We start from the raw sequence: 18,365 nt of genomic DNA, 5'->3' as shown, positions 1-18,365 counted from the left end.
ATGGCGCAATAAACATTAGTTTCAATAACATAAAAGTGTTCTGGGTAGATGGTTACATGCGTATGTTAAAATTTGTTGTACGAATGTTAAAATAGAACGATTTGCAAGGGCTGTGTATCAAGCACATAAACTATACGCACTGGCATATAGATGTAGCGATAGTGGCCAATAAAAGTAGGCAGTGACATTTCTAAGGTACAATGACCTTACTAGCGGAGCACGTCAGAATAAGATCGAGGATATCTATATCAATAATAGATCTTTTTAAAGCAGCATTCACCTTAGCTTTACAGCTTGAAAATCACACAAACTTCGATTGCTTTAGATGGTTCATGCATGCCTACAAGATGGATATTTATTTCTAATTACATACCTAATAGAGATTCATATCTAGTTTATTAAATATGTACCATATTTATACTATGGTATTTGGTAATTGAACGGGGTTAGCGTTAGGTTTCGTAGCTGTTTTGTGTAGGGAACTATACTATAGCAATGGTAGGTGAATGCAAACGCGCCACAGAGGTAGTGGTGTAAAGCATAGATCTCGGGATCTTGTATCCTAAATTCGATTCGTGGACTACGCTTAGCGTTTGGGTTTTCGTCGTTTGGCTTGTTTTGGTTTACAGACATTTTGGTAATTAACTTATTCTTAATGCGTATCTGAGTGTCCTATAAGGGCGTGTGTTAATGCCTCGTTATAAGTAACGTTACCTGCCTCTTGGACTCAACTGCGAGGCTTTTTTTCGGCCACTGGTGCTCTTGATCAGTCGCGTCAAGAGTAGGATAGTTTGGTTAGTTTTTAAGCGGGTGCTTATCGTATATATCATATTTTTGTTATTTCGAAATTTATTTTGATGGCGTCGCGTCTTTCCAGGTGTCTTACTGATATTTTAACAAAATATATTAAAATATACACAACAAGGAAGGACAGCGTATCCCCAATAGCTTACCTACCTGTTTTGCAGAGTCAAAATTCATTCCCAAGCAAGTAGTACTAAATAAATTCTTATAAAAAAAAATTATTCACTTTTCAAAGCGAAAATTAGAACGTCGTCGAATTTGTCGATTTCATAGGTGTTGTCTAGGCTTCACCAAATGAGTTTCTTATTAACGTTGAATAACTGTTTAGTGCTGTCTAGCTACCACGAGGGTAGGTGCTCGATTGCAGTACTCACAATTAATGTTTTTGTAATTTGCACAAATTCCAGTCTTAGCATGGTCATTTTATAATAAAGAAATAGATATTGCTAGACTGCAAGCAGTCATCAGATAAGTGTATACAATTTCCCAGCCCTTATACAGTAACCAACTTATATGGATCCCATTTTGACGACTGATTGCCCACAATATTAATTCGAGTTCATTTCTAAAAAACCTTTGTTTCTAATGGTGAAAAACCAGTTTGAGAAGATAATTTTGACTTGTTTCGATTCTGCAACAAGAACAAGTATCTACCCCATTGAGAATACGCTCAATGTTCTTTCTTATGTAAAAAGCATTTTAACATACTCAATAACAAAAATATGACACATATGGTAGCATCCGCTTAAATACTATCCTATCCTTGATGCGGCTGATCAACAGTACAGGTTGTCGCAAAACACTACTTACTCCGACAACAGAGTTATCAGACACTCAGATCAATATTAACTTAAGAATAAGTTAATTATGATGAAAACAATTCAAACGTTTCAAAACCATAATGAGACTAATAAGAAAAACTTGCGCGCCAATCTCCGTCGATCAGTGTAGATTCTTTATCACGTTGACTATATCGAGCTCATCACATGGCGTGCGTCACAATCCTACAACATTGTATTAAACTTTACAAAAAGAAGTGGAAACCCTTAAAGATGAATGCGCCTGTCAACCACGCCCCTTGGGGATGAAAAGATCGACACGACCGAACAGCTGACGGGTTAATGACCCATCGATAAAAGTGATGGTTATTACGGGCGATGCTACCGTTAAGTCTATCACATCGGCCTTGCGGAAGCTGTTATCCAAAAAATCGCTTCTCGCGGTACGTACAGCCACGAAAATGGATCTAAATAGCGCGATGGCCGAAGCTTAAAAGTGTTTGAGATTTCACGTCTTATTACAGGTCCTAGCCAAGTGCATGGAGTTCGGAAAAGACGAATTCATAGCCTACAATTCTGACAAGGCTACCTCCAACGTCCGAGCTACATGTCGAACCGCTTTCTCGGCTCGAATTGTAAGGCTCTTAATGAAATGGCGGCACAGAAGAATGTGTACTTTACCGTCCTACCTATTTTAATTGAGAGAGTGACCGGTACGATGCGCCGGTAAAGGTGCGCAAACGAGCCGCGGGGATAGCAGGAGACTAAATGTATTCCTAAAGAGTATAAGTTCGAAACCTAGTAAACATCATGAATGCAGTAAGGAGCATTTGATCGAAACGGCATTTAAGACCCTACTTCCCAATGTCAAGCGGATTTTCAGTAGCTTTTGGTATTACAACTATGCAGCCTTTAGAGATCTCGAAGCTGTCTTCGAATCCGCCCGAAAGAACTTTAGTCTTTGTGGTTAGGTTATTTAATTATTAGGAATTAATCATTTGTAACGGTATTTTGTAATTGCATCTTTTTCTATATTCATTTTGTCCACGATTCAAGAAGAACTCGAACAAAATATTATTATTTCTCACCAAGAATCAGCGTCTTTCATAGAGCGAACCTTTCAACGATTTATGCACGCGCTGAGAGCTGACATACAAATTGCATCACTTAACCTAACGCATCTCACATACTATTTGTCTGGTTAAAGAGTCCACCACTTTGAATGACAATTTTCACGAAGAGCGCTTAATTATCTAAACCAGAACGACACCGCTGCCAGAGCGCCTGCGACCGTATGCGGCCGTGGGCACCCCGTTTGCTACGGGGAGCCAGCCGTCTGATTGAACGCCTCATGGCGGTACCGGATATGAAACAAGATACATTTGATTTAGGAGTTACAGGTAGGTATATTGGCACACCCATTTTGCAAGAAACAGGCGTCATCGTCGCCGACAATTTTTTTAAAGGAAACTAGACTAGAATCTGCGGCAACTGTCATAGTTATTCTGATTATAGGGAAGCGTATCCAACGTCCGATATTATCAATTTTGCTTGTTTAGGTGTAAAGAGACAAAAAAGAAAAACCGAACCCGCCATCTTAAATACCCACGGGTTTTCATCAAATTGATGCAATTAGTGTTGGTCCTACTAAACCACTACCGGTCGAATTGACCATCGAAATTTTTTAAGCTCACATATGTAAACCTTATCACCTCGCCATCGAACATAATACCATTACGTCATCGGAAATTATTTTTAATTATAAAAAAAAACTACGGCGCGGTAAAAGGGGTGTATAAGTGTGTCATGGCAAATACGATACTTATCGTTTTTATTTCTTTTCGTATTTATATCATTTTTATTAGTATTCACAAGTTTCTTCATTTTGAGAGTAATAACAGTAAGTTTAACATCATATACTAGTAATCTAACACGTTTGGTTTTGTGCTTGTGTAGATAATCCTTACATATATGCTTACGATCAAGGAATCGGACTATTAAGTAAAACATTTCATAAATCCATATATTGAAATGATGTTTATAGCGATCTAGTTTATATTTGCACGGAGATGCACACGCTTTTCAAACGTTAAGAACGGATTGTATTCTATAAACTTATGAGCAAAGAAGACTTACGAGCTTCTTACAAGACATGTCATAGTACAGATTTAACAACCGTGAGTTCTGACACTTCCGCCAAGGAGCCCGGCAAGCTCTACCTTACGGATGAAGACCTCGTGGTGACCGCAGTATAGCAAGTGTGCTCACTGCTTTTAGCTAATATTCTGCCAGTGGCGTTTAGTTTCACTTGTTTGAAAAAAATCTTTGTTTGTAAATTATGTTATGCATGCTATGTATATTGATTTGTAGCGTGTAATAGATAACTTTTTCATACATATTGTGGATTACAATGGGCTGTATGTTCAAGAAAATAAGCAAAACCAATATGTGTGAGTCAATAGTCTTATAAGTCAGCGGTCGCATAGTTGAAGAAGAAATTCAGGAACTTAAAAAAACAAACTTAACTTTAAAATCACATCGCGCTCTTCTCCAAATCGGCAGCCTGGCAGCTCTTTCTTTTCGACGAACACAAATTGAACAATGTATAGTTTGGATATGAATCTGGAAAAGCTTGGTGTTCTTAACTTTAAGTCAAACATGTTATCCACTGCGCTACCACGGAGACGCTATACATGCAGTAGTCAAATCATAGTATCCAGGGGATCACTGGGCATTAATAAAAGCAAGCTGTTACCACCCGAAGGCTTAAGGCGACGTTGGGTCAAATGAGCATTTCACAACCCCCAGCCTGCAAGAATAACGGAGCGATTAGCAAAACTTTCTTTCACTATCCCGAGGAAAGCGTGATTTTTTATGTGTGTTACCGATCCTCTGAGAACTGTAGTATAGGCTTTCAACGATAGAGCTAAAATTCACACAGAGGGATCTAGCTTATAGAGGTTACACCCTTTCAGCAACATACCAAACGTATTTTACTGATCATAATTTTGAGGACATAATAATTTTTTTGAAGGACATTTGGCAGTCACAAGATACAGTTGTTTATGCAATAATATAACTCACCGCTAATTATTTCAGCATTGCAGTGACATTGAACGAGGGATCAGCAAATGACATTTGAAAAGCCTAATATTTGAGGTAGCCAAAGTGAAGGACTCGAGATTTCTTTAATCGAAATAAAAATGTGCCAAAATAATTTTTGATACATTCAATCAATGTACATTTATGGAACACGTTAAAAAAAAATTATTTGCAAAAAAATATTGCGCTTGCGCAATGCAAGTCAAGCTTCGTGAATAAATTTTCCGAAGACCCAGCAGCCATAATCATAGGTCCCAGTATTGTCCTAGCGTGAGTATGCAGCTTGAACTTTGCATCGGGCTCACATACACTTCGTTTGTTGCTGGGAGCTAGTCTGAAAAAATAATCAAAGATAATACCGGTCAGAAAGCCCAGAACATTTGTTTGTAGACCTCCGGTGATCCCAATCCGATGCTTCTTTAGACATCCACGATTACTTTTTCTACTAGTGCCTAGTGCTTTTAATGCGGATCGCATGTTGGCCAAAAATTAACTTTGGAAAGGTTGAGGTGTGTCAATCAGTAGTTAGGTCGGCTGTACTCCGAGTAACAGCAGTGCGATATTAGCTATAAGTTGAAACAAGCGCTGACCGGCGTTAACAAACCCGCTATCGCACGAAAAACGATAACTAACCAACGGACTAGCTAGATATAACGAAAAATAACTCATTTAGCAGGGCAGGCAGTATCTTCGTGGCGATTGAATCCTGAAGGATCCTGGTGGATGGTATACACGTGTGTCCTATTATTACTGATAATATTAGAAGAGGTTTTAACAAAGAGAGAGGGGGGGAGAGAGAGAGAGAGAGAAATCGAAAGAGGAGAATATGGTACGATGCAGTGCTTTTGAAGAATCTTTTGAAATTGATAAAATGCTTTGGTTTCAATAACTGGGCACATTTTTCAAGCGCCGACAGATGAGAAAATACGGAGACTGCTAGTATTAATAGAAACAGGATTAGATGTTTTTATCGACAGAGATGCTCGATAAATATTATTGACGCGTTCAAGTGTCTTTTTTCTTGTCTGTGTGCTAAAACACGGACAAGCCTGGCAACGAACACTTTAGGCCATACCTTTGTGTCGATCGGTATTTTTCTTAATATTAATCTTTGTCCGAATGACCATTATAGTCGTAAAGTGTCAGACGACATCCGGCGTTATACGTGGTCGAGCCGATGTTCGAATTTGTGAAATTTACCAAATCGTTCACTAGAATAAGTGCTACCTTCAGTCATCATTGTTGTGGCCTAGCGTGGTGATCTCTGTCATGTGATCTGATAACAGTATTTCACTGTATTTAATCAATAAATCTGTGAGCTGTATGTTACATGCTTCTTGATTCGCGTGAAGTGGGTTTATCGTGTCCCCATCGTGGCCGCCATAGGCAAGCGGCGTTTGCAATTCGGTAGCTTCGCCATGCAGCTGTCCTCGCGTTTGGTTTGTCCTGCGCGGTTACTTTGTCCGTTCTTCCAAGCGAGTAACGACGCTCTTTTTTTGCAAAAAACTATCCGCTCTATTATGGGATCTAGGTGTTCCATTCATGTCCACTTTGTCGGTAAACGAAATGCAGTAGCAAAACACAAACTGGGTTGGTCAGTTACGACGGGCAAACAGGCCACACTACATCTCGCTTGGCTTTATGAGAGTGTGTTAAGCGCCGGCGAGGGTAAAGCCTGCTGTTAACTGCTAACATGAGGTCCTATATAAATGCGACCGAGATGTTCGGTAGCAGTTCATAGACACCTGAGTGTGGCACAATCGTCTTGTAAGAAGATGTGTAAACTATACTAATTTAACGTTGTGATCAATAGTAAGTGAAATTTCCTCTCTGGATACCACATTGCCGCGCAAGTAAATTTAGACCGCTTCTAAAGGTTCCGTATTTAAATACTGCAATATAAAAGATGAGATCGGCGCAGGCGTTATGAATGTCGTATTTACTTTACACAGGTCTTAAGCAAAAGAAAATGGGACAACATGTCCTGACAGTTTGATCCAACTTGACACTTGCATAGTTTTCTTTACATACTTTGTATGCAAAATCTTTTACATTGAAGGCAGGCTTCACTAACATGAAAGTTGATGATGATGAATCGGCTTACTGTATAATACTGAATGCAAACATTATCCTTCAACTCTTCCCGATCTCTGCAGGCACCCATACCGCCAATCTACATTTTATCTCATTAATCTCGTTCCATTATCAATCGTTCATAACACGTTGTCAGGCTATCTCACTATATATATATATATAGTCTCCACCTCCATTCTATTTCACCTAGATGACATTGCGGTGACTAAGCCTAAACAGATCATGTCGAATTCCAGTACATCTCTGCATACCTTGATTGAGCCTCTGTCCGTCTTTGTTCACTCGCTTCTCCTATTGATTCTTTGGCGGCTCTGTGAGTCCCTTTTGCACTGTGTCTAAAAACAGGTACACTGTGGAAAGAAGCTTTGAGTTCTTTTTGTCAAGAGGCCACACTTCTGAAACGCGAAAGTGACCTTTTTGAGAAGTTCCAGAGAGTTTTTTGCTCTACTGCTCTTTATCAATGTGTCTCTAACGGGGGACGCATCTTGCGTTATATCTGGTTTTGTTTAAGGCGCTGCCATGAAACAATTCAGTGTGAGATGGACAGATTTTATATCGCAAAAGGACATCCATGTGTCCGTACAAGATTACCCCTAAAAAACAAAAGAATACCCTGGACAGCAGAAATACGAACTTTAAAGGTAAAAGCACAACGAAATCAATATCCTACTAAAAATCTATAATCTACAAAAGTACTCCTGTTCGTCATGTAAGTCTAAAATCATGAGTAGCAAAGAAAGATGGTTGGCTGCTTTAACCAGTTACTTTTGGAAATCAGTTGCTTTTCAAACAGCATTATCGTCTTTTTATCGAACAGAGCCCTTGACAACGGATTGCGGGGGAGTTATAAACAACAATATGGTAATAGATGAGGCATAGTAATTAAAATTCACAATGTTAAATAAGTGTTTTGTCCTGATTCGAAGATGGCAAAATGTAGCTGACGATTTACGCGGCTTCAGTCACCAGACCACCGTTTATAGATCGGGCCAGTTCTCAGACTCTACCAAAAGAGTATCGCACCTTTACAACAAATCCTAATTTCTTTTGAAGGAGTGTGTGAATTAAGAGGTGCAGCGTATCTGGCGCATTGCTAGAACTTCTAAGTAACGAGGACTATCTCTCGAAAGTTATCCAGAGGGAAACATCGATATCTTCAATGAGTAATGGCAAACTCGTAGATTAACTTATTGATTGATTCCCTTATAATAGATCGCATGAACTTTGTACTATTTAGCATGGAAGCTAGCTTGCCGAACGGACAAATGACTGGAAACGCTAGCCTAATGTCGTTATTCGAAAAAAAATCACTTGTATTATAGTAAACATCTAACGTCGTGTATGTGGGCGAATGTACGTTGCGAGTGGATCGACGACAAATGCATGCAATCTGGTTTAACGCTACCACTCTCCCCCCCTACCCCCTACCCCTTGCACAGTCTTGTAGACCTGATCTGTATTGTAAGCGTGATTCTAAGCAATTCAATTACAATATCGCTTCGGCCAAGACTGGGTGTGTTGTAATAACAACAAGTTATGACTTTACAGAATTATTTGAGTTGAGTCAAAACGTATTTCTTCTATAAACTAACTTATAAATCTCTGCTTCGCTATATATAGGCTTTTCAATTTGATACTGTTTTTCAGAGGTTGATACACGTTTTAGTATAGGTTTATATAAAAATGTGATAGCAGGTGGCCCTAGAACACACAAACTGAATTTTCACGTTTTCTATATAATTTGTATGAGGTCGTTATATTGCTTACAACGTGAGCAGTTTGAATTCCGTTACCAAATGCCCAATACGGCAACGTATTTTATAAACGAAAATGAGTACGTATTAGCCCCAAGCAACCTATTTACTGACATTGAATGGAAGGCTTTTGTTTATAATATCCTAGGCGATTTTCCTCTACAATGGATGTGCTCCAACTGCAAACAGCCCTCGGGCGTTACCTTAAGATCAAACCAGAGGGATCGAAGGCAATAGCTACGTATATATTTGTGAATTACTATGGGAGTATATGCGCTAAATCCAGGACACTGTCTAAAGAGCCTGCTTCAATTCATGGTAAGAAAAACATATTTCCTGATCACATGTTACGCGGCCATGTTGATTCCAGTAAATGAGTTACTGAGTTGAATTCGATACGAATATCGTAGTACTGGCCGTATAAGCTGATTTAGCAACAGGCTGACTACAAGGCGCGTACGGTTAGTGACAATCCTGTAAAATTGATGAAAGCATGTATAACAGCTTCGTAACGAGTGCTAAAAAGTCGCCTTGTAACCCAAGTATACGTATATCAATGAGATTCAATTTCGTGATCATGTCATCGTCATGTTGCTAAGGTATGACATGACGGGCACCGCGTTTGTGAACCGTGTTACAGATGTGCCAAAATGGTCGTTTGGGGTAAGTGACAGAATGGTAGATAGCGACGTCACCCTCGTACCAGTTGCTCTGTTCAAAGATCCATTTCTGCTCGGAGCCAACAAACTTGTTGTATGTGACGCGACCCGTAATGGACAGCCATTCGGCCCAAATAAACGTACGGCTTGCGAACAAGTCATGCGGCTTTGTGCCGACCAAGAGGTACAGATAGGTATGGAACAGGAGTACACGATGCTTGATACGGAGGGTAAACCGTTGGGTTGGCCAATAAGAATTCACTTAAACGTTCCCATTGGTGAGTAAGAACTTTGCTTCTCTAAAATAATTGTATACCAGTCAATATCAAGTAGCAATTGTTCAGGTCCCGCAAGATTTTTGTTTTTTTACTACCTAATATTATTCTCTTTTTTTTCTCGTATACACTCAAGTACACACATATTGTACCTAGATATTCGTTACGATCCGTTTCTCAATTTTTGCTTGTACCATGCGTGTATTGTTTTAGAATGTCGGGGTTATATCTGCGGTGTGGGCTCTGACCGTGTGCACGGACGGGCGTTGTCAGATGCGCATTATCTAGCTTGCTTGTACGCCGGGGTTACGATTAGCGGAACAAATGCTGAAGCGACAATCTCACAGTGGGAGTTTCAGGTAGGCCCGTGTGAGGGGGTTGCAATTGGAGATCATATGCTTGCAGCTCGTTACATTCTACTTCGTTGTTCTGAAGACTTCGGCATTTACGTGACGTTTGATCCCCTACCGATCGAAGGCCCGTGGACTGGAACCGGTTGTCATGTCAACGTTTCTACAAAAGCAACGCGTTCGGAAGGAGGAATGAGGTCAATATTATCTATTATCGTCTAGGGGGCGGGTATCTGAAAGGTTACTAGATGCTTATCCAACTAGGCTGAAGAAGTTTTCTGTCTACTCGTTTGACCTCAAAATTACATATGACGTTTCTAATGTAAACATGTTTCTAGGACAACAAACTTAAGGAAGGACGATTATAATAATAGTTCGTCGCAAGCTTCAAAAATCAACAGCTAGTATACGGAGCCCAATTTTTTCCTATACGCTATGTTCAAGGCCAAAAGTAAATGTGTATTAGGTAGTAATTAGTTAGCTAGTAATGTTAGTCAGCTTCTACGTCAAATTTCAATAAAAAATACCCAATCTGAATTTTATATCTTTCAAGATAATGACAAGAGGCAAAATTACTTTACACATTTTTTTCGAAGGAATTCATAGTGACAGATCGATCCATCTCAGAATATCTTTTTTGGGATCATGGATCTGAGATTGTTTCTGCCCGGCCTGTAGAGCGAGCAACAAATGCTTCTTTTGATCGTTCACTATTGCACAACTGTTGCCAACTTTTTGCTGTTTATTTACAGCGCAATCTACGCAGCCATTAAGAAGCTATCGAAACGTGTTCCGGAACATCTTGCAGTCTGCGATCCACGGGGCGGAGCGGATAATCAGCGTCGCCTGGAAAAGGGCTTATTTTGTCCAAAACTCGACAACTTTACTTGGGGTGTGGCAGATCGATCTGCGGCAGTGCGGATACCTCGGCATGTGGCTGACGTTGGCCGTGGCTATTTTGAGGACCGAAGGCCCGCATCGAACTGTGATCCGTACGACGTCGCAAAACGAATGGTAGAAACTATCTGTTTAGATCAGTAATTTGAATAGGAGTGATAGCCCCGGGGCATAGATTCCACCTATCTAGAGAATTATCCTTTTATGATTATTTTTTTGTTAAGGCCGTACTCGAAGCACTATTTTGTAACGGACAGCTTTACGAGCCGATAATAAAACGTGAATTCTCAGTATTATTTATAGTATTATTATTTTTTAATAAACATGTCCACATGCGATAAAACCAGTATAATCCACTCAGCTGAGAAAAAAATAACACCAGTTTGCGGATACGCGTCGCTGAACTATCGCTAGAGGCTACAAATCACATTGGCTGTAATGGATAGCTACTTGTAAAACCTGAGCTAGACTCTTAAAAAAAAATTGCTAACTTTTACCAACATGTGGTGATGTTAGGGTCACGTAGTATTTCGCAAAAGACGCGCATATTTTATAACGCTGTCTTCGCAAACATACACCCTTGATGAATCTGGACTGCCTGGTCCTTCGCTCGCTGATCTCCCTGTCTTCGTTGAGTAGTTTCCGTACCGTTTACTTTGGGTAGCAGAATTTGACTGACAGCCAGCCAATTACATTGCATTATGTCGCTGTTAATAAATGGAAATGTGTTAACGTTAACGACGTGGTATTTGCTGTGTGTTACAAATGGGAAGGAAAAGCCTAAGGAAAAACACCTATTTTTCAATGCACGCTTGCTTTTTACTCTATCCCGTAATGTTACATCGTGGATAAATTATCTGAAAAAGGTGGAATGTATATCTGTCTCCTCTATGATTGAAGCTCTTTTACAAGCAAAGGAAGCAACCTCTACCTGTCGACTAGGTTCATTTCGGGCGTTGTTGCTCGTAATAGATTTTAGAACTTATGGCCAGACCTGTCAAACAATTCAGCTCAATTCCAAGTACGAAATCAATATCGACTTAAGGCAGTGCAGTATGTTTCCTACGGAAAAGCTACGTGCAACCGAATTGAAATTGTTCCAGGTTCCCAAATAACTACGGCTACTATGTTTTTTGTGGTACAAATTATAAACCGCACTGTAATACTTGTATAAAGCATATCTATTGCTACTTTTGGGTAGAATGATAATAAATAACCTATACGTCACTCTCGTAAATAGAACAGTGTTGACAAGATATCCTATTTTCTACATCACATGTAGAAATCACCTACCTGATTCAATGTTTCTTAACAGGCAGAAAATATATCTAGGTCTATATTTTTCTTACCCTTAGAATTTTCTTGCGAGTTTGGCTTATCTTAAGCTCGAATTGGTCACTACCTTATTTAATCATCTGGTAACTCGACGATACCAATACTCCGATTTATAGTGAATCGTACATTGATTCTAATGTGACGGATTTGATAGAATATTGCGTATGCTGAAGTCGTAACTAACTGCTGGCCTTTTTCTGTCAGTTACTGTCGTCTATCCGACGAATGACTGCGATTTGATAACCACAAAGCTTGTATCATACAAAATGGTGAGTTTGGCTAAAGTGTCGTCTAAATTTTCGGAATATACGCGTAGATTCTCAGAGAGGGTAATAGTTCAGGCGCTCGTGCAATTGGGCTACACTGTATAGAAATTAAATGGGTATAATACATTTTTAGGACCGATAAAGGCCTTACATATTTTGGAGAACAATATTAACCATGCAATAAAGGTTTTAGGTTAGTGATATGGGTAATCGTTCTGTAGAAAAATTTAGGTTTTGATTTATCGAAGTAGATTGCAGAATCTCGCAGAATCCGAATGTATGATCTGCCTCAGGTTTGATGTTAATGTATGGAGCTCCATTAAAGTGATATACATTGAGTAAAGGCTGGAAGGAAGAGGGCGCCGAACAAGTCAGTACATGACTTCCAGATGTGTGTAGCTCAACCAGCAGTGAACGCCGTTGTAGGGGAAACGGAAATTTTCTTTTGAGAGTTCTATGGAAAAGGTAACGGAAAGGGAAAAAAATGACATTGCAAATTGTAATTTGTATTTAAGATAAGATGCAATAATAACGTCAATATTGACCAGGTTAAGGAGAAGAAAACTTCGTTTATTCTACAGTTGTTCAAAGTCATCAGAAGGGATGTGTCAAGTACGCCTTTCCAACCTTTACTGTACTTTCAAACTTTTTTCACACCATTGATTTTAGAAACTGGCTTCTTTGCCATTTGCGCACGATACATATTATCTAAGTTTGTGGACAGATGCGTCAGGTAGGGAGATGGTAATAACCTTATGTGGTAACCTTGCAAAATAACACTTTTAAACTGTGTAGGACCTAACGAAAATCAACAAGAGGTAGGTAGATTGACGGTACAAATTGTATAGAACATTCAAGGCCTTTTAACTAGGCCAATATGGATGCTGTCATCACTGTCCGTCAAACAAAAACAAGGAGATCAGCCGACGTCGTGTCCAGCATAATTTCTCACGTTTACGATAATAATCTAAGCAGTGAGGCGTCAAGCTAGAACAGTTACAGAAAATATTGTCTAACAAATAATTTCAAAATTCCTAGAAAAAACATTTGAGAAATATCGCTGAACGCTAATTATTTTCGATTTATGTCGGTATATATATATATACCATAGATACTCAAGGTGTACGCTCATGCAACCACCCTTGAAGATATCAACTAGCTTGTTGAGGCTTAGAAGTGAGCCGTGAAGTGCAAGGATAATCTGAAACATGTGGCGTTTAGATCCCCAGTGTCGATCCCTCGGCATTTAGTTCTGTTTATTTAAGAAACGTTAGTGGATCCAACCGAACCCACTTATTATATTGGTTTGTCAAATAGTTTTTCAACACTTGATATAGTTTACTGTTTAATACCGGTTAATGTGTTACTAGTTGAGCTTTTCCCATTAGAAGACACGATAAAAATAATATCACTAGCTCTTCACAACGATTCTGCACTGCTACCCAACAGCCAGAATCGCCGTATGGTATCGCAACGTTAACTGTTTGTCGGTGCGAGGCAGTCACCTTGTCCAGGCGTCTCGACGGTAAGTGGACAGCCGAATAACGCGCAGAAAACTTTTCCTAAACGTAACGCTGACTATCGTCATAGCAATAATACGACTAAGATAATTGCAGAGCTCATTCTCTTCGTAATTAGCTAATAGATAAGCAGATAGGGCGCGGAAAAAAGAGAGATTACAACATTGAGCCCATAAGCATTTACGCCATGCTAAAATTAACTGTTTGGCCCAGTTTGTCCATGGCATGTGGACGACGATATCCACGCGCTGTACGAGCCACTCGTCCGCCAGCCAAGCAATGTCTATTTACTACAGTGGACCCCAAAGGCACCTCAAGTGTCTTCGAGATGTTATATATAATCCCTTTTACTTCTCGCCCTTTCTCCCATCTGGGGGATTTAGTACCCGCAGATCAGGGGATGAGCTACAAAGCAATCATCGGTCAACTACAACCCACTGTCCAGTTGATCCGAAAGTGATCGGTATATCGTTGCAGTTTTTAGCAACGAAAGTTTATGCCACGAGACGAAACCGAACAGGCCAGTATTGCGTCCACGCCCCTTCTGAGGTGGCATTGGAATCTTCACGGCTACGAATCATTGAATCATCAAGCAGCTGCTAAGCTCGTTCAGCGCCAAGTGGATTTTGTACGCGAGCCGTTATAGCTATGAGTACACCAGCGTGAATATCTATTTTAGAAAAAACCACATAACTAATTCTCTCCATTTAATACAGTCGCCTTTGGATTTGGTAGGTTTATAATTGGATGGAAAGTTTCATCAAGGCAAAGTGGGAAGTTGGACGATTTAAGTTGAAAATGTGCGCGTCTTTAACTGGACATTCATGAGTAATAACAAAAAAGCTTATATATTCTCTACGGCATTTCATGCTTTTCCTCTGTTTAAATATGAACCTAATTCAATTGCTGTAACTTGTCCTAGGCCAGTGCCATTCTCTCTCTGGTTATGAAAATTTTACTCTATACAAAGTATACTCGAACCCAGTACGAGCAGCAGAATAGTACTTCCTGTTGTTAACCGATTTCAGTTTTTCGCTAACGTAATAGATACTGAGATTGTTACTTATTGACCCGAAGCAAACGTGTGCTACAAAGGTCAAATTGTGGATTTCCAGTAGTAATGTTTATGGAGCGTACCTGAAATTAAATTTTCACCAATAAGACTTTAGACATTGACACCTTATTGCGGCCTGAATTTACTGAACGAAGTTTACAGAAGGAGGAGGTTTACATTATTACTACTGAGGACAGCTAGAGTGTTTTAATTACCAATTTATTTCTCGTTGTCAGACGGATCGATGACGCCGGATTTCACATGGTAGGATGTAAACAAAGGCTTATTAAGGGTTGAGTTAACTGGAAGGCTCGATTTACTTAATTAAGTGACATAAACGTGCCCGCCGTGTATCTGTTTATCTGTAGAACATACATACATGAGACCCGTTGCAACAGGTCGTAAACAGGTTTTAAACCTAATGAGAATTAGCGTGTATGAAGAGTATATTAAATGCGTGTCAAAAGTATGTGTCAACTTATTTTCAGTGAATTTTGTTTATTGTTGTGAACTTCTGTTTGGTAAAGTCCCTTCTGTTTAGCTAGTTTTTGTAGACTAAAAATAATTTATCCATTTGATTATTTTGCCAATATCAAGCATATCAGCACTTTGTTTGTTTCATTGGTACCTATGTGGTGTCATCTGAAAAGTACGGATATTAGGGGAATAAGCAAACTATCGTCTATATTAGAATATTGTCGTTTTCGGGGCAGTGTGAACGAGGAAACTACGCAATGCTTCAAATAATAAATGACTCTTTCCATAAATCTCAACTTCGGATACTGTAGGTGTGAAGAGGCTTATCAGAAGAAATGCTTTTTTACAAAGTTCCGCTGCCGCCGCAATGGTTAGCTTCGGGTCTTGGAACGCTCTATACGCTACTAACGACGTACAACAAAGTTCTAATTACTAAATTTATGTTTAAATAGTTCACACTTTTGCTGTAGATTAATATCATACTGTTGTTATTATATTATAACAATGCAAATATATGGAAACAAATGTCCTATGCTAAATGTTATTCGAAAGAAATGTTCACAATTGAATATAGTATTTCGGGTAGGTAATTGCAGACAAATTTTTTTTAGTTCCGGCATTGTCAATCAACTACTATATGTACGACACCAGCGCTAAATAACGGTAGCAACTTAATAATAGTGGGCTTGTAACCTACAGCTATTTGTGCATATTTCAGCGATCACATGTCGCCGATGCGAGGTAAAGAAAGACACGTGTTCAACGCGCGAAAATGAAAATAACTATCTACTTTTTGAGAAAAAAAAATATAATTTGAGAAAAACTTGACAGCGCACGCTAATGATATATGGTTGTCTGCAGGTATGGAACCTGGAATCAATTAAAACCAAAGTGGATATTTTTATCTTGTTTCGTTTTTATCTGAAACACAATGTATTTTTATTCAGCTAGCTAGTTACATAGAAGTTGGATGTTGTATATAGCCTGAAATTTTACAATCTATTAGTTTTATCCTACTATGGTGCCTTTTCTATGTAAAAGATAATATCTCAATGTGTGTAGGTAACTAGCGTGAGTATTGGCATTGGCCTGCGGCTGATAATAATAACCACTTGAACAACTCCGTTATGACTACCTGCCATTACCGCGGCTAGTTTTAACTTACCTCGAATCTTACTGCGCTGCATGCAAACGGATCACTGTTCGCTTTATGCATGAGTACATAAGCCATAATTATTTATACTTTAGATGAAGTACCCGATTAGGAATATCCTGGACGTATATCGTGACGCTACATAATTCCGGATTTCAACTTCTTTCGGATAGAAAGGCGCTGCAGCTTTTAAGCAAAGGACCATTATTCAGGTCGATAATTGTCTTGTTATAACACGGCCTTGTTATAATATATAGCAGCATATAATAATAAGTGGACGAGTTCGGATGGTGAAAGGTTGGCATCGATGTATCCACCTGTAGCGCCGCTAATGTTTGTATCGGCGACAAACGGCAGTTGGCAAGCGTTTCTGGAATGATGTTGAAGAATTTATACATGCACGAATAAAGAGACCGGCAGATAGGATCAATCAGCTTGTTTGCCGTTCGTAAGATTGTAGTGACGTAATGGTCTTTATTTTATAGTAAAACATTAGTTAAAATCTATTGATTGCGTCACAATCAAGCAACTTTCAAACACTAAAGGTGCCCTATAGAATCGATGTATACAGCCCTAGACATGGGGGGTCAGCATTTCTGTTAGATTCGGTAAATCTCAGGATCTGACGGACCAACAACCCCGGGCACAAAAGTCAATAAAAACAATCAGTTCTTCAGTTATATGTTAGTGCGTGAACAAGCACATCTTGATCATTTCTCTAGTGATTTGTCGTCAATGAGCATCCGAAAGAGAATAAGCCGTATACAAACGCGAATAAGTGAGTCCTAGCACCGCAGTTGACGAGGTCATCCGCCAACTTCCGACCAATTATTGCTTCCACCCCATGCACAGGTCATCTCACACTGCGATTGACTCCGCTTCTTCGAGTCATCGCACCTCTCTATGATCCATTGCTGTTGTTTTCTCTTGTTCTGTTGTTTTTTTTTTGCACATTACGAAACCGTAAATCTACAGTCCGTCTTTTTTCGATGATTACCTTCAACCTTAACATCATCGTCTTCCGCCGCATTCTAGCATTTTCATTGATGTCGCTTTCGCTAACAGTGGGCCCTTTTTTCGGTCAGAAAAGGGCAATGCGACACTAGTCATTTACCGGCCATGCGTGCATGTTGTTAGTAACGGTTCTATGCACGTGTGTTTTTCTGCGTGGCTTGAGTCGTTAAGTTGGAATGATCGCAATTTGGGCTTTCTGCAGCTGAAAAGCAGTAACGAACAGATGGCGTAGCACTCGCATACACACCCGTGTGTTTACTTACCTTGGCTCTCAGCTGAACTGTCACCGGTTCCTCGTGTTCTTACCACTGTTGCTAAATTTGCAGTTGCCATCGTCATGGTCGTTTTCAATGCAGCTAGGATAGTATATATCTGATGAGTGGTGCGCCTTTGACAATAAAGAGCTCTTGCCTATCGCGCTGATAAGCGCTAGCCGGTTGATTTGTTAGTTGCTTATTGCCCCGCTCTGCTTAGACGTGAATATATACTTATTGCGGGGCAAACGCTAGATACAATTTGCGTTCACTGGACGGGACTTGTGTATACCTTTCAGTTTCAACCTTCTCGCCTCTCACCTTTGATTCTCCTTGTTTTCGCTGCATTACGCAGTGGCACTGGCAGCAGCAGTAGCAGCAGCTAGACAGAAGATCTGTCCTGAGTGTGACGCGCGCCTGTTGCGCAGATTCGAGCCTCATTTGCTCCCCTGCACCGCTAGTTAGTTACTGGCTGAATTGGGTCCTTGCTATTTCCACTGTTTCAAATACCACTACTGCCACCGCTGGCGCTGACGGTTGACACATTTGTCATCGGTAGTGGTAGACCAAGTGGCCAA

At 39.8% G+C, this 18,365-nt stretch overlaps 1 protein-coding gene and 1 long non-coding RNA gene across 3 annotated transcripts; one reads left to right on the top strand and one right to left on the bottom strand.

Moving 5' to 3' along the window:
- Window positions 1–6,385: 6,385 nt before the first annotated feature.
- Window positions 6,386–11,452, top strand: LOC111268612 (glutamine synthetase). Of its 2 annotated transcripts, XM_022847696.2 has the most exons (6): window positions 6,408–6,497; window positions 7,291–7,420; window positions 8,682–8,851; window positions 9,174–9,470; window positions 9,681–10,014; window positions 10,570–11,452. In XM_022847696.2, exons 3-6 carry the CDS (start codon window positions 8,698–8,700, stop codon window positions 10,856–10,858), a joined length of 1,074 nt encoding a protein of 357 aa, XP_022703431.1. In that variant the 5' UTR covers window positions 6,408–6,497; window positions 7,291–7,420; window positions 8,682–8,697; the 3' UTR covers window positions 10,859–11,452. The 2 variants fall into 2 exon arrangements, with proteins under 2 accessions (XP_022703430.1, XP_022703431.1); XM_022847695.2 differs by lacking the exon at window positions 7,291–7,420 and having other exon boundaries at window positions 6,386–6,497.
- Window positions 11,453–17,454: 6,002 nt separating this feature from the next.
- LOC111268611 (uncharacterized) lies at window positions 17,455–18,197 on the bottom strand. The gene is made up of 2 exons (XR_002685312.2): window positions 18,109–18,197; window positions 17,455–17,735 (listed from the first exon to the last, which is right to left on the bottom strand). It is a non-coding gene; the product is annotated as an uncharacterized LOC111268611 (long non-coding RNA).
- Window positions 18,198–18,365: the final 168 nt, after the last annotated feature.

Source organism: Varroa jacobsoni, unplaced genomic scaffold, assembly GCF_002532875.2.
Source record: "Varroa jacobsoni isolate VJ856 unplaced genomic scaffold, vjacob_1.0 scaffold_1303, whole genome shotgun sequence".
NCBI classification, from domain to species: Eukaryota; Metazoa; Arthropoda; class Arachnida; order Mesostigmata; family Varroidae; genus Varroa; species Varroa jacobsoni.
The sequence above is the reverse complement of the archived record's forward strand: the minus strand, read 5'-3'. Positions and strand labels throughout refer to the sequence as shown.

What these genes read in the sequence shown, in the direction of transcription:
- LOC111268612 (XM_022847695.2), top strand. Translation starts at nt 8,698, where the DNA reads ATGGATGTGCTCCAACTGCAAACAGCCCTCGGGCGTTACCTTAAGATC. An exon ending in TCACTTAAACGTTCCCATTG is followed by an intron (nt 9,471 to 9,680) that starts GTGAGTAAGAAC and finishes GTATTGTTTTAG; the next exon opens with AATGTCGGGGTTATATCTGC. An exon ending in CGTTCGGAAGGAGGAATGAG is followed by an intron (nt 10,015 to 10,569) that starts GTCAATATTATC and finishes GTTTATTTACAG; the next exon opens with CGCAATCTACGCAGCCATTA.